Source organism: Odontomachus brunneus, unplaced genomic scaffold, assembly GCF_010583005.1.
Source record: "Odontomachus brunneus isolate Ranch 3 - 2012 unplaced genomic scaffold, Obru_v1 Obru_scaffold_171, whole genome shotgun sequence".
Classification (NCBI taxonomy): Eukaryota; Metazoa; Arthropoda; class Insecta; order Hymenoptera; family Formicidae; genus Odontomachus; species Odontomachus brunneus.
This window is the reverse complement of record NW_022639621.1, coordinates 148,171-164,849: the sequence shown is the minus strand read 5'-3', so window position 1 is coordinate 164,849 and position 16,679 is coordinate 148,171. Positions and strand designations below refer to the sequence as shown.

The 16,679-nt window shown below is 39.2% G+C and overlaps 1 protein-coding gene across 6 annotated transcripts in view; it reads right to left on the bottom strand.

The window, feature by feature from the left end:
• Positions 1-16,679, bottom strand: part of LOC116851282 (myb-like protein AA) — a 102,937-nt gene that overhangs the window by 18,229 nt on the left and 68,029 nt on the right. For 5 of the 6 annotated variants that reach the window (XM_032830569.1, XM_032830567.1, XM_032830568.1 and 2 more), the window contains 2 exons: positions 5,489-5,629; positions 3,122-3,248 (listed from right to left, as the gene is read on the bottom strand). In XM_032830569.1, the coding sequence (XP_032686460.1) occupies positions 3,122-3,248; positions 5,489-5,629 (268 nt within the window). Of the gene's footprint in view, positions 1-3,121; positions 3,249-5,488; positions 5,630-13,005; positions 13,354-16,679 lie in introns of all 6 variants that reach the window. The other variant, XM_032830565.1, reaches the window with a different exon arrangement.

Here is a 16,679-nt window from a genome sequence, read left to right as displayed (position 1 = left end):
GTATACAATGGACATCGACGCCCCGCTTACCAAGTTTCTGCCAAATAAATTGTTTTTACTTTATATTAACAACATCGTTGTGTACTATTTTTTTCTAATTTTGCACAAAAAAAATATTGTTCTAGAAATAATTATTTTGTTTCCTAAGTTTTCTTTTTTTCTGATTCTTTTATTCCCAGAGAGTTTCCTGTTTTTCCCACCCTTCAAATTAACGATTTTCACTCTCGAAAATAATTATATGTTTTAAAAAATATCACGGTTCGGCACAATTATCTTCTTTAAACATTTATGTCTGTACAAGTCTAGGATATTTTTTAAATTGCTTTTTTAAAAAGTTATGAATTCTTAAATAACATAGTGACTCATTTCTGTTTAAAAATTATTAAAGATAGAATACTTATACACAAGTAAACCTACCTAAAAAATACACTCCGATTTCTTTCTAATTTGGCACAAATGTAGAAGTATAAAAAATATTTTGGTCAAATTTTTTTATTTTGGCCTACTTTGAGTTTCACGGGCAATTAAAATCACTTTTTAATGTTCTCACTTCTATTATCAACAAGTACAACAAAAATGCATAAGAAATAAAATTGAATACGAGATATAAGCGTTTTTAGTTTGCTGATTATGAATATGAAGTCACATGTTTTGTTTAAATAATAAAATGTTTAAACAAAACATGTAAAAAGTTGAAAAAATTATTTATAAAAATAATTTCTCGGTTTAGCCGAGATCCGAACCATTTTTGACTAATTTAGCACAAATTTGAAATATTTCGGTTGGAATCTCGGCTAAAGAAATTTAAAATAATTCGTGTCTCAGTTATGCCGATTTTGTTTAAATTATATAACTATGTATTGTATTCAATTTTATTTCTTATGCATTTATGTTGAAACTCAAAATGGGCCAAAATGAAAAATATGACCTAAATATTTTTTATGTTTCTACATTTGTGCCAAGTTAGAAAGAAATCGGAGTGTAACCTTTGGATAGATTTACTTGTTAGTAATTTATTTGTCACAAAACGATTATGTGATCTCCAACTAGAAGAGGACAAAGGGAATTTTAATAATTTTTGGAGATTTTTTCGATTCCAAAGGAAGAAAAATCAAGGAAGACACAAATGACTCTAGTTCACTCTGAAGGTGCCAAAAATACCTTACCATTCAGGTAATTTAAAACTGACTTCATAATATTATTTTGCCGTTTCATTCACAAGAGAAAACATCTTACTATTCTACTCCGATTCGGATACTCCTTTGATATGTTATAGAGTATGAAAAATAAGACACGCATTTTTTTATCGGCGGAAAACATATCTATAGGAAGTAAAATCAACCCCGAAACAAAGAGTGTATAGTTTATTTTTATTTTTTATTTTTATTTATTTTATTATTTATTTATATTTATATTTATTTTATAGTTCTCTATAGAAGCCGTTGTCCTATTTGAATAAAACAAACGTAAAATATTTCTTTTAATGAGGATTGCAAGATATATTTGATGCAAATTTTATTGTCGATTGTACGAGGGCAAGTTAGTCGCATCAAACATTAAAACTTTTGTAAAAATCGCACAACAATAATCTTGCAATAAAATACGTCTTGTAATCTTATAGGAAATTATAAAATAAATCAATTACAGCTCTAACTTCGGAGCCTGATTTCAAAGCTCGCTAGACATGTTTCTTCGCCACGATACAAAAGAAATACATATGATTCATTTTTCTATACTCTATAATATATCAAAGGGATATCCAAATCAGAGTGGAACAGCGAGGTATCTTTCCTTGTCATTATGATACTAATGGAAACAAAAAACAGCAGTTCTCTAGCCTGTAATCTTTACACAAAACTAACATTATACAACGATATAATGAATACTGTTCTTTCTTCTATTCCCGCATTTCTTAATATATGACATTTATAACGGTTCTTATAAATTCTTTTCTTATAAATTTATAAATTCTTCATTTAAATGGTATCATTTTTTACGAAGTTACAGTTGAATAATGTGGTCATCTATATTGTTTCTACTAGGTGTGCAAAATTACGATATTCAGTATTAAATCCCTCATGAACGCGGTGCGGATAAACCGTACGAAACTTTAACTACGAATCTGTTTTATCGCGATAAATGTTGCGTGAAATTCCGTTATAATTTTAAGCATTTTGATTTAAGTGAATAAACTCCTTGAAAAAGGCGAAGAACCGCAAAGTGTTCCCTATGACCTCGCGACGTAAAACGCGATAAATCTCGCGCGATTATTGTGAGAAGTTTTGCGGATTCTTGCCAGGAAGCCAAAATATACACGGCTGGTTCGCGGGCAGATTTATACAACGCAAAAATATGAAACGTGAGGAGGACGAAAACTCGCATTTCCCGCTTTTCAAAACTTTCCTATGTACGTGTAAGTGAGTGAGTGAGTATGTATGTGACAAAATTGTAAATAAATGTAAATCCGAAGACGGCAAGCACAAAGAGCGTACTTCCCCGTTCCGCAACAAATAAAGAGACGCTTTCGTGCTTGTCATGTTGGCACGAATTACAGCTGGCTTGAAAAAGTTATAATGATCCGCGATTCCGAATCGTTATAACTTTCATCACGGATTCCGGATCATTATAACTTTGTTTTTTACCACAGCTCGAGACGCTCTGTAATATACGCGAACGCGTCGATTCGTTATAGAGGATCGCCTCTAACGAAGAGCGCGCACTTTGCGAGTTTCGGCCGTTCCGCGAGCTATTATCGCGATTTGCAGCGCGACGCGTTGCAAACCGCTGCTATCGTTTTTCGGCATACTGTAACTATCTGAACAATGCTCAATTAACAAGGTACGTACGCGCGGCCAAGCGCAGCGCATAGCTTTCGTGAATTGAACCGGAGTGGTGCGACGCGTAACGACATCGACGCGTCAATCCATACCACAAGCGCGGATGACGGGCACGAATCGAAATTTTAAAACTTCGGAAAGTGAACAGCTGCACGGTGCAGTTCGGTTGTCTCTTCGACGGGCGGTTTTCCGGGGTTAAGGGAGATATGAGAGAAAGAAAGAGAAAGAAAAGTATAGAGAGAGAGAGAGAGAGAGACAAGACAGAGAAACGCTGATCGACTTACTCAACGTCGCATTGTTGGCACGAGACTGGTCTGTCTGCGATCTGAGCAACCGCAGTCGATTCAGTTTGCTCTGTTGTTGGTCCAGTCTGTGCTTCAATCTGGCGAGTTTGTCCTGCTGTGCTGGCTCCTGAAACGGTAAATAGCGCGTGAACGTGGGCGCTACATAGGTGCGATGAATACGAACGATACGGCGAATGAATGATGGACTAAGGCGGGAACGAAATGTGAGAGTCAATGAAATTATCGCGAATATCTTTGGGATTGAAAAAACGATTGAACGCGCAGCCACGGGAAAGGAAATATTTGCTGGCACAATTGCAAACCTCTAGTTAGTTAAAGCAACAATGCTCATTGAGAAATGTTTGGCATATTTACTCTCTACAACCATTCAAATAGTATAATAAAATATAAATGTAAATACACACATATACAGAGTGTCCCACACTCTTCTCCTCATATTAAGTGGGAAGAACGGATGAGGTGAACATAAAAGTCCTATATCGTTTTGCGATATTCGTAATAATAGTCGAGATATTAATTTAAAAAATTGGTGAATGATCACGCACGATATGGTAGATGAGCTGCAGTGGCGCCGTCTGCTAGTGAATGCTTTTTATTTAATAACACAAGTCAACACATTCTGTCTTTGTTCCATATTCAATGAGTAACTAAGATAGGATGATTTATGGTTTTATGGTTTGTGTCGACTTATGTTATTACATGGAAAACACCCATTGTATACTTATACATTAACTCAAACTAAACAAAAAAGTCCTCTACCATTTTGCAAATAACCACATAGATTTTTAAATATTAATTACAAAAAATTTGTGTATTATGATACACAATCATAAATGTAACAATTTTCTTTATAATATCTATTATGTTTACCTCAACTCGTTCTACATTTCCACTTAATGTGAGAAGGAGAGTCTGGGACACCCTGTATATAAATAGAAGAAGATGCTGTACCCTTTTTTTGGACCTTTTCTGACATTTCTATTTTTATTTTTGTCATTTTGATTCGGCTGGTAATACTAAAAGTGCATGCAAAACACATGGCTATAACTTCCATAGATAAGATCTCTGGCGATAAACACAATGAATGAACATATTAACAAAGCGAAAAAATTACTAGATAGCGCTGAAATTCACATAAGATCACAGTACTTTCCTCTACATATAATTTATATTAATTATATTAATTATTATTTATATATATTATTATTACATATATTATTTATATTAATTATATTAATATATTATGTTACTAATATATGCATTTATTAATATAAAAAGAAAAACACGTAACATATAACAATATATGTTTCTCATCACAGGTATATTTAGATAGATTATATTTAGATTTAACGGATGTGCACTTCTCCAAAAAACATATAAAAATATTTCTTCATTATCTATTAATTTAGTGCATAATTTGCTTGGCAAAATTAGTGAAATAGTTTCGCAGACTTTAATTAGCTTGAAATATGAAATTATTTGCTGCGGTAATTAACATATACATATACAAATATGAGTTTTCGTTATGAGCAGGTCTATAATTGCTTCTACACATAATTTCCTTAATCCTTAATACACTGGCAAATCTGCTTAATTATATGGCATTGTGTCCAGCAAATTATAAATTTGCCAAATTAACCGAGTCATTTTTTTCCGTGCATGTGCATTTACTGATGAAAGCGCCCTTCAAAGTTTATGAAGCCCGATGAGGATTCTAACGACGTCTCCTCCGGCGGGATGTAAGAAAACGCGCGCGTGAATCCGAATCTAATGATAATAGGAGCGCGATTTCCGCGCGTAAATGAGAATCGTGAAACTTCCGCGGTCCATAACGATCACGGAGAGAAAGAAAGAGAGAGAAAGAGAGAGAGTTCCGATAGTTTAGACTCGAGAATGTGAAATACCATCAGCTATTGTTGGGAGTTTCCGTGGCAACCGCGGTAGAATATCGGGAAAAAGGAAAACGAAAAGAAGAAGCCGCGGTATTGTGCCCCGAAAAGGGACAAACAGCCAGTAATGGCTTTCTGCACGCGGAACGTGTCAACTTTACGCTCTCAAGATTCGCTGGAACATTTTTTCCCTCCCTCTCTCTCTCTGTCGCATTCATCTCTGCGCTCTGGTCGATATAATACCCCGACACGTCGCATAATAGACACATAACGGGAGGAAGCGATTGGCTACCGCATAACGCGTTCTTCTCACGCGTGTAACGCGTCACCGGATCCCGCGTGCAGGAGTCACAGGAAGAGCAAGGGGAAGGGGTGGGAGCCGGAGGCGAAGGACGCTAAGGAGAAGGAGAGGAAGAGGATGATGACGATGAAAACGGTGGGATACAACGAGACTCACCTGTGCGCCTCGAAGCACGGCTAAGCGGGCCTCTCTCTGCTCCAGGAGGCGCCTTTGCTGAGCAATCTCCCGCTGTTGCCTGGCCGCCATGCTTTCAAGCTCGCTGAGCACCAGCACAGCACCACCCCCGCCCACTGCTAACTGAAATAAGATTAAGAGCCCGTAAGGATACGAACAGCATGGTGTGCGTAGATAAAACAACGACGTCGTCGTCGTTGTCGGCGACGTAGACGACGAGGACGAGGAGGAGCATGCGGGCAGGTACGAGTGATATAGCGCCGATACAGGCGCCGAATCGCCGATTAATTATATCGCCAATATCGGCTCTTCGATCGGTGCCCCGTTTCCTGACCTTCCGCGGCGCTTCCGAGCTTCCGCCGAATCTACACGCGTCATGTGCGGAGTCAGGGGATGAGGGTTAAATGTGGACAGCGCGTGAGGCGACCACTCACTCACCCGGATTCGCCCCGAATACATTCAAGAAAGATATAACGTGTAAAATGTAAAAATATATAAAATGTAGAGATACATAATTGAAGTTGCATTGTACTTTGCGACGGCGGATGAATCGTGTTATTTTGGACTAGAGACAGATAGATTGCAGATTTATCTGTGTCGCAAAATATCGCGACAGACGGAACGTTTCTTTGTCGCGGAGCACGGAGATGTTTCGCGCGCGATTCGAGAAAGTGACGTGTCGTATTCTCTCGTCGGGACTTTTTAATAAAATAACAGACAACCCTTGCTAGAAACTTAATGCAGTTTTCGAGCAGTTGCTGGACAGTTGTGTTAACTTTCGTCTAGTGACTGAAGAGTAAAACTGCTTGGGATTCCAATCGAGATATAACGCTTTTCCTACAGTTTCTGCGCACGGAAGTTGTGGAAAATCTAAACCCGTTTACTGAACGAAAGCACAACAGAAAATGGACATAAAACTATGCACTTAATTAATTACAAAAATTTATCTTTACTTATAATTAATATTCATAATATTAATATTCACAAATATTCAAAATTGATATTCATAATAAATATTCACTTGGAACTAATATATTCCAATTGTAATCTCATTATATATCATAATAATAATATCATTGTTTCATACTTATATATCATACGATATATAATTTTGTTAGAAGAATTTAAAGTCTCGAATTCCAACAATATTATAATTTTATTTGAATATTATAACAGTATCATTAGAAATGAAATATAATTATTTTGATAATAATAGCATCTCTTTTCTTCCAACATTTAAGAATATTGTATTTCCAATCCGATACTTTGTGCTTTTTATTTGTAAAAATTATTTTTTGATAGTAAGAATATATTTATCCTTGTTAAATCACATATAAAATAAATTAACTTGGTTTTGTTTGACGCTATATAACTTCATTTTAAAATTTACGTAAAAAATTTATATAAAAAATGAAGATATTTCCAAGACTATTCAAGAATATTCTTTCTTCTATGTATCAAATGTGTGTTGATAAAATAAGCAAATTTTGTTTATAAGCAAAGGCTGTTCATAAAATAAACAGATTTGCTTTAGCAATCTTTCATTCCTCGTTTTTTTTTTGTTTAAAAATTTTAGTATTAATGAAAATCACAGCGCAGGAAATTTTTGTTATATCATTATCCGAATCATCATCATAATAGTGGTGTGTTCTAGATTTTATCGCGATAAAATTTTGTGTTATTAACATGCACTCTATTTATTTTTTGCTCACGTTCATTTTTCGCCTCCATTATTTTCTCTGTCACAAAATTTAATATCGTCAAATGCATTATTTCATTCAATTTAGTTTTCTTTTGCTGTGTGCTCTTCCACACGTTCACTCATCGTTCATTTAAGAAAAAACAAATTGAATTTTCTATTGCTTGGAGACCAGATGAAAAACCCGATTATAGTAACAGAAGGATCTCTGTACGAAGTTTCTACTCAGCCAATTGCTCTCAGTTGCCTCAGCCGAGTATTAATGCAACTGAACGTTTGGACGAATGATTTTAGTCGCAGTAAGAAATATAATTTCTCATCAGAGTGAGTTTTTCATCTGGTTCCCATTCAGTTAGCCGAGCTGAAATATGTTTCCAGTGTGTTCACGCAATTTTAAGCTCTCCCTTAACGACATAAATAAATACATCTTGAACCTATTCACGACAGACATTATAATACATGCACATGATAAAGCTGAATATTCCTGTACTTGGAAAGAGTCGGTTCGCATATTGTGTAGAGAACTCAACTGAATAAACTTCCATTAAGCTCTCACCCAATTCCTATGTAGTATTTTTGCAACTGATTAGAATGCATTAATACTGAATAACTGAACAGAGGGACGTCTACGCGAACCGCACACACTTCTGCCAGAGGAAGTTCGAAATTCGGTCGGCTACCGTGACCTCCAAGTTTCACGATATATAATCCGCACATCGAGAAAGATGGTGATGCGGTGCAACGCACCACGAAGCCCCGATCTGTCGACGGGGAAAGAGCGCTGGACCGACGCGATGTGTGCGCGCATTCGTGGCTCCTTTTTGTTTCATCTCTCTGGTGTGCACCATCATCTGGAGAAGACCGACCGACCGACCGACCGACCGACCGACCGGCCGGCCGGCCGGCCGATGCGCCGCGCCTCGCCGCGCCCGATACCAGGTAGAATCCCAAGGTCGGCCCTTCGAATTCCACCGCGACAAGGACTCCGTGTAACCTTCGTACGTCAATGAAAGTGCCGCAAGACGACGACGACGACGACGACGACGACGGGCAGCGCGAATCGAAGAGTGCGGGCGACGCAAATGTCGATCACGTCTCGGCACGTCGATCCGCCGTCCTCTTTACGGAAAATCGCGTGTCCGATTTTTCCCTCTTTTCCTCTTCCTAATCTCTTTTAATCCTGACAGTAACACGCTCATTTTATCTGTTATCTGTTATCCAACGCGTTTTATCTGTTATCTGACGTATATTCTCGAGACCGATTTCAAATTTATTAAATCACTCATCGTAAATTGTAATCATTGCTCGCCTTGCTGTTTTACACTTCACGCGCTTTTCATGCATAATTTTGAGGGAGTTCTTGAAAGTAAATTAGAATGAAATTTACACTAATGTATCCAGAAAGTGCTTCACGTCAAGATTTACGTCGTCATCATCGTCCAGGTATTTCTATATTAGCGTACTCAAAATCGTAGGCATTACTTGAGTACATCAAACCTCATAAATGCAGTCTCATTGTACAGCACAGTGACATATGAAATTCTCGACGTCAGGCGTATTATATATAAAACAATCGTGCATCATGAATGTTGATTATTCTAGGAAAAAATTGCCAGTTTTTCGAATAATCAATAGTCATAATGCGCGAATATTTTATATGTAATGTGCTTGATCACGTTTGTCTGTTGTTATCGTTGGAACAATAAATAATTATAGATAACATTTGAAACAATTAGATACTCACTCTCCAAATTCGTTGGAGTGAAATCTCACTTAAAACGAGTAAAAAGTGCCAATATTTTCACTTAAGACGAAAATATAAAGATACTGTTTTATTTAAGCTTAGAAATGGATTCTGATAGCAAATTTCTGAGCAAATGTTCTAATCAATCAGATTGATGATGTTCCTGCGACAGTAGAGTACATTAGATTCGCTCCTCAATTTCGAGTGAAAATGTTCACTCGATGAACATTTTACTTTCTGAGTAATATTTTACTCGAAAAAATTTAGAGAGTCAAGAATAGATTCAAGACTTACAAGTAAGTCTATCCAAAAGTTACACTCTGATTTCCTTCTAATTTGGCACAAATGTAGAAGTACAAAAAATATTTAGGTTATATTTTTTCATTTTGATCCAATTTGAGTTTCACGGACAGTTTATAGCTTTTTAATGTTCTCACTCCTATCATCAATTCAATTTTATTTCTTATGCATTTTTGTTGTACTTGTTGATGATAGGAGTGAGAACATTAAAAAGCTATAAACTGCCCATGAAACTCAAAGTGGGTCAAAATGAAAAAATATGACCTAAATATTTTTTCTACTTCTATATTTGTGCCAAATTAGAAAGAAATCGGAGTATACTTTTTGGGTAGGTTTATTTGTTAGTGGACAGTACTCGTTGAAAACTGAATAAAATGGTATCAGTGAATGTTTCAACTCATTAGAGTGAGTTTGTTCCTGTGACAATGAAGTACATCAGATTCGAATGAAAATGTCTACTCAGTGATTCAGAATGCAGAGTTCACTTTACACAAAGATCACTCGAATTCGAGCGTGACTCGGTGGCCACTCTACTTTTCGAGGGGAATTTTATTCCACGAAATTTGGAGAGCAAGCGTTCAGATACCCGAGTAAAGCCCGAAGATACACAGGTACCCAGGTGTTATTCGAGATACACGAGTACGTGGAACACAGAAGGCAGCATTCTCTTTCTCCGCTTCCAATGGCGTCTCTCAAACAGAGAGCGTTCGCGTTATTACACAAAACAAACGAGACAAGCAGTCAGGCCGCGGAGACAGCGCGGAGTCGTTTCCTTCATTAATCGGATCGCCGTCGTGTCAAAGCTGAATTGAATCCAAAGTTGCGACGGTGTTATCGCGTGCTTTACTTATGTGTACGCCACCCGTCCAGTGTGCGAGTGACTGGAGCGGTTTCGTGGTCGCGTTGTAGAACGAAAGTATCGCGTTGCACGAGACCTATAAGACAATAACAGCGCGAACGCGAACACGGGCGGAAGATAATACACAACCGCCTTCGGGCGCCGTTCCAGCTCCTGCCTCTTTTCACTCCGTGGTAACTCTCTCGCGTGACAGTTAATTGTTTCGAACCGGCTTGGCCGTGCGCGGCAATGCGATGGCAAACGAAGCAAACGCGTACGCTGCAACGCGGCCTCGTGGTCGGGCGTATCGCTTTGCGAGCGAGCGTAGAAATGAAAAGCCATTTTCCGACACTGCCGCCGGGCGGCGTGACGCCGACGACTTGTCGATTCGCATTCAATTTCATTACCGGCGACACACGCCGTTGCTATGCGAAAACGGCAAACGATAGAGTAACTATGGGACAGCAATTGTATAGTCGGCTGCAAATCGGTTTGCACACTCTTTTTGTCGGAAGTTGTTCAACGCTTCAAGTTATCGGATTTGAAGGCCACCTCTGACGTGTATGCGCAGTGATCGATTGTGGCAGAAGCCTAAGTGACAGCATGACAGAGTATGACATTTGGAAGAAAGAATTTATCTTTAAGATAACATTATTTTGAGAGAATTTTTATGTATTTCTTTCACAAAACCGATTAGCGCGATGAGAAAAATGTTTGCTATTTGTAACTGTAAACATATACACTGAGAAAAAATTTACTAAATTTCAAAAAACGTTTGTTTGGATAGTACTGTGAAAATATTTGTTTAAATTAAGTAGTTATTTTCTAAAATTAAATAAAGAAGTTTTAAATATAAATTTGTTTCTTTAATTTTAGAAAATAATTACTTAATTTAAATAAATATCTTCACAGTACTATCCAAACAAATGTTTTTTGAAATTTAGTAAATTTTTTTCTCAGTGTAAAGAAATAATTACTATAAGTTGTGGTGAAGAAAACCATTTTTTACTACACTCTACTATAATATTAGTAATAATAACCTTATATGCACGCTATCACTATCATTTTACTAGAAAAAATATGGGGCCAAAAATAACTATAATTTTAGTTAGATCGACCATTTTTTCTCCCATTATGCGCATACATGTCAGCAATAGCTTTTAATTCTGACAATCTGAAACGTCACCTCACTCGATAAAAAGTGTGCGTCTCAGTAATCAAAGTTATGACATACAGAGTGTGACATTTGCGAAATATGGGAAAAAGAATTTATCTCCAATTAAGAGAACATTATATCTTGAGAGATAATTTTTATATATTTATAATCGCGATTGCTGCGCGTACAAAGCGTGCGCGTCACGTCAGTAGCGGCTTTCAATTCTGACAACTTGAAGCGTTGCAACTCCATTTGATAAAAAGTGTGCAAGCCGATTTGCAACCGACTATACTCTCTTTCGACCTACAAAAGCGCTTCGACACGGTTTGCCGATTCACATGCGTTTCATTTGCATTTCGCATTTTGCACCAGGCTGCGGTGGTGTTGACGCGAGAGTTAGACGGGACTCCGTTCACGGTGATCAATCAATTCGGAAAGCGCGAGGGTACTCGTCGAAAATATGTAATTACAAGGATATATGCGCGTCAAAGAAAATGCAAGGAAATATCCGTCCACGTCATGTCCCCGCCCAGATAGATTCTCATGATTACGTCTTCGCGACGCGAGACAATCGATGATGGAAACTCTACAAATGTTTCAATTATATTTATCATCAATATGCTGCAACATACTGCATATATCGATTGAATCATTAAATTTTCACGATACAATAATAGAAATTTTTTGTCGTATTGATGCAGTGACGAACTTACTAAAAGTTGCACTCAGATTTTCACGTTGCATTTTGCATGACATATCGTTTTGAGCGAATTTCGATCAATCTTTTCGTACTTCTGTCTCGTCACTCGTCATGCGATGAATATGAGTGCCGCATAAATCACTCATAAAGAGACGCAATATTTACGAATCGATTACGAAATAAAATCACTGTCGAATTTACGTACACCTATCTATCTAGGCGATTAAGCCGAGCAGCTTCTCGGAGAACACATTAAGAGGAATCAAGTAATCCGTGGTGCTCAACGAAATACGTTTCTGTCGCGAAGGGATGGAGAAGGCGAGAGGCGGCGAGGGGAGCGAAACCGGTGAAAAGGAGATGTTCTCTCTCGCGGGAACACGTAAACCAAAAAGAAATTTCTCATAGAAGCGGATTCTTGTAGGGAGCGGATAATCCCCCGGGGGATGATCCGCCCGTACGATCTCCCCTGCAAAATTAATTTCCAAGAGCCTGAAAACAGGTAGCGCGGAAGAAGCCGTAACGTAATCGGCAGTTTGTTCGCCTCGGAGTCTGCCGCGAAGCGAGCCTCTTCTTCCTTTTTCTTTTTTTTCCCCTTTCTTCCTTTCCGCGCATTCACTCGCGAAATGAATGCGACTCGTCATTTCTACGTGCGCGCGCGCCAGCTATCGACCATCGAATATTAAAGGACGGACGGGACAACCCGCGTGCAATTTATATATAATGATTTTGATAGAACGAGACAGAGCCCCGACAATAGGCGACTGCGACTCTTTCTCTCCCGAGTAGCCGGCGAAGCCACCTTCTTCGTTCTTTTCTTTTTTTCTTCTTTTTTTTTTTTCCTTTACAATACTCGCGCCCTTTCGTAGCGCGATACTTCAATTAGGATATCGAGAACGAATAAATATCTCGTCTGCATTTTATTCCTGGTAATTTCAGCGAGATGAAAAAGCCCAGCAATAAACGACCGCGCGCGAGAGCTTCCTCCTTCTCCCGCGTTCTCATTCTTATTCTTCCTCTCGTCGTCCCTTTTCTTCTTCTTTTTCCTCTTCTGTTAGATCTTACCTCGTTGCCCACTCGGTTGCCGTTGCCGCATCCCGTCGTCTCCGCGGCGTCCGAAAGTTTCTCCTTCACCGAGAGTAGGGACTTAGACTTTCTCTTCGATTTTCCATGATGGAGCTTCACCGTCACGGTTTTCACCTCAAAGTTTTCCGCCGGATAGACGCACGCCAGCATCCTCTCGCCGCGGCATGTACCGACACCGGCGAAACTCGCGCTCGACTTTGTTAATTCGCTCCTGCGCGATTTACGTTAACGCAAAAAACGCACTCGTTTTCCCGCCGTCACGACGTTCTCTCCGCGAAACGGCACGACGATGGCTCGTAAATCGTGTTCCAGCCCGATAATTCAATCCTACGCATGGAAAAAGTACATTCTTGTTTAGAGAATATCTTTAGTTCTGACATATTAATCCACAAACGAGATTATATAGCGTTAAATGAAAATAATTACTTGCAAAAATATATTTGTTTGTAAATAGATTTTTTCGATGAAAAAATAACTGTTTTTACTATTCAAAAATATTTCTCATTGATGGAAAGCACAAAATATTGGATTGAGAGAATATGATATTTTTAAATGTGTGTTACGTCTCCTATCCGCTAAAAACTGATATATTCAAATTAACAATTATTGTCTCATAAATAAGCAACAATATACAATTTTGTCAAGAGAATTTTAAAGCCTTCAATTGTTCTAATTTCATTAGAATATATTATAATAATGTTATAAGAAGTATGGTACGATTATTTTGGTGATAATAATGTCTCCTTCAAGTATTTTTAAAAACATCATATTCTCAATCCAATATTCTGGCCTTTAATTCCATTAATGAAAGTTATTTTTGTATAATAAGAATGCAGATTTTTCTTTGTTGAATCACATAAAATATATTCTCGCGAGTAATGCATCTCCGTTTGATACTATTTAATCTCGTTTGAAGATTAACATGTCGAAAATGAAGATATTTTTGAAACAAGAGCGTCCCTTTTATTCTGTGTACAACCACGACGAGAAGATTCGAGTTGCAATTAACGAGTAATCGACGATCGTTACACTGACAATAATAACGCTCAAAGCACACAGACATCCATCCATATCCCGCCTGTTCCAATCGCGCTCCATATTATTGCATTTAATTTATCACGATGCAATTCGTTCGTTAATTGGGAAAGGAAAATTATTTAAATAGCACAATTGCGCACCGTATGATAATGCGCGATTCTTCTTTTGCGAGAAAGCTCGTTGCATTGAAACGCGGCTTTTTCACCGACGTCGCCATGCATACGCACGGGAACGTAATGAAACGCGCCTGAATGTGGTAATCCGTGGCAGCTCGTAGTTTCTTATAATTGACCTCGTTACTTGCTATCGTGTTCCTATACGACGCGTCATTTATCGATTATCTGAATTACACTATACAGGCCGAATCTCGTTTAAAGTTCGTAGTGCCTTGAATGACCACTCAACTGCTCGTCGCATCAAAGAGCGATTCACAAAAAAAGAGAGAGAGAGAGAGAGAGAGAGAGAGAGAGAGAGAGAGAGAGAAAATAGTTCGGTGTTTCAAGAGGCACGTTGCATTTTGCACGAGACGAGGATTTTGATGTCGCCCATTCGCGACGAGTCGCGGAGAAATGACCTCCATTTTTCACGACGCTTTCGCGAATGAAGGATAGCATTTACGAGCAATTGCGCCGCTTAACCCCACCACGTAACGGTCATTCGTTGAACTTGGCTAAAATCGATGACAAAATGAGACTAATGGCGGGCGAAACAGGTAACATTGATATTTATGGCCTGGCGGGAGTCGCGCGCGCGCGAGAAGCGTAGCAAAACCGAAACATGAAACGTAACACGAGCGGTAACGGTGGCGGATTTATTAGAGCTTTAAGAGCTTTAGGGTGCGGAATAATATTTGGAGGTAGACGCGTCGTCTGCGGCACGGATGCAGGGTGGATGCTTCGCACGGTTGAGAAAATTGTGCGGGATGCACGAGGCGCTGCGCGCTTCCGCACCGAATGAAATCTCAATAACACGTCTTCGACGCGCTCGGCGCCGATTTCCACGGCGAGAGAATGTCGAGAGAGGCGGATCAACAGTCCTCGCGACACTCTCCGCGGAAAAAAGGGATTTAACGGCGTGACAATTCTCAAATTGGAACTTGTCACACGCGCGGAGAGGGCGGACGGAAGTCTCGCGTGGGAGTTCGGTCGAAAAAAGAATAAACAAGCACGACAAAGGCCCGTTATTTGGTAGACGCGTCGCTGAAGTTTGTGTGTACGTGTGGGTGTGTGTATGTGTTTCCTCGTGAGAAGACGTTCATCTCCCCCGATCGCAACCCAAAACCACACACGTGCCACCGGCGTTCGCGTTGTCGGGAAAAATTGACTTCGAAGTAACTATCAGAGAGAACAGCTGTCACTCAATTGTGATTCGACAGAAGTGGGCCACCTTCTATAGACGGAATTCACATCTCAAAAGAGCATGCCGTTATTTCTGTCGTCGGTATATTCGCTTATCATAGATAACCTTTATAGGTCGACCATTGTCCCCCCTCTCTCTCTCTCTCTCTCTCTCTCTCTCTCTCTCTCTCTCTCTCTCTCTCTCTCTCTCTTGATATATTCATTCTCCTCGATATTCAATGTCAAATAATCCACAACTTTCTCGTTTTCTTGGTAAAGGGAGCGAACCATTGGGCGCGGAATCGATATGAGAGACCGGATTTATGAAGCACTCGCAAAAGATGCGGGGATGAAAAATGAGCCGCGGAGAAGTAACGCTCGACTGTGCGCGAGAAAAGTCGAAATCTTTTCGATATTACGATTCCACGTCCCGTAAAGACCGGCGCTAAAGGGAGAGACGGCTCACAGCTCGGTCTCTTTGCGTCGCGCGCCTCCTCTCGCGCCCGCGTGACCCGATAATTCGCCGTCCTGGTTCGCAAAGTGGAAATAAAGCGCGGTAATAGGCTATCTTAGGAGCCGAAGAATGAAGTTACGTTGACTCCTCCGCTCGTCGTCCGAACTCGGCCCGAAATTTCGCGATAGACGCCGTTAAAATTTCATCAGAATCGCTGCTGAAACACAACTTTCTCGGCCGCGCTTCTTTGAGATATATAGGTCGCGCGCGAGGACTTGACCGGAAGAGAGATCCCCCGACATTAAAAATTTATTACTTCGTTAAAATTCGCATAGGTAGCTTTCATGACATTCCTCGCGTTTAGTATTCCTCCGGGCGTGTTTGATTCGAACGAACAAAATGTATCACGTTGTTAAATTATGAAAGTATTTTCCGTCGCGCGTTCTTTATTCTTGCATTATGCGAGACACAAATTTGCATACATATAGACTTCGCAGTCCGAGTACAAGTACGACGGGATATTATGGAAATTCTCAAAGTCTCGCAAGTCGCAAAGAAACCGAGCACGAATCTGTAGGGCTAATAATACACGCAGAAAAAGGATCAGGTGCTAAAATACAGCTATATACTGAGAAAAAAGTAGTAATATCAACGCAATTTATTGTGTGAGTGTGTTGTATTAAGGTGTATTTTGTTGAATAGATCAATATTTCTTTGATGACCGGTGACCATCGATTTTATCGATTCAACTATTTTTTTCTCAGTGTAGCAAGTAAAGTATATCGTTGAAATAGGAACAGATAATGTCGTCGCTATTGGAACTA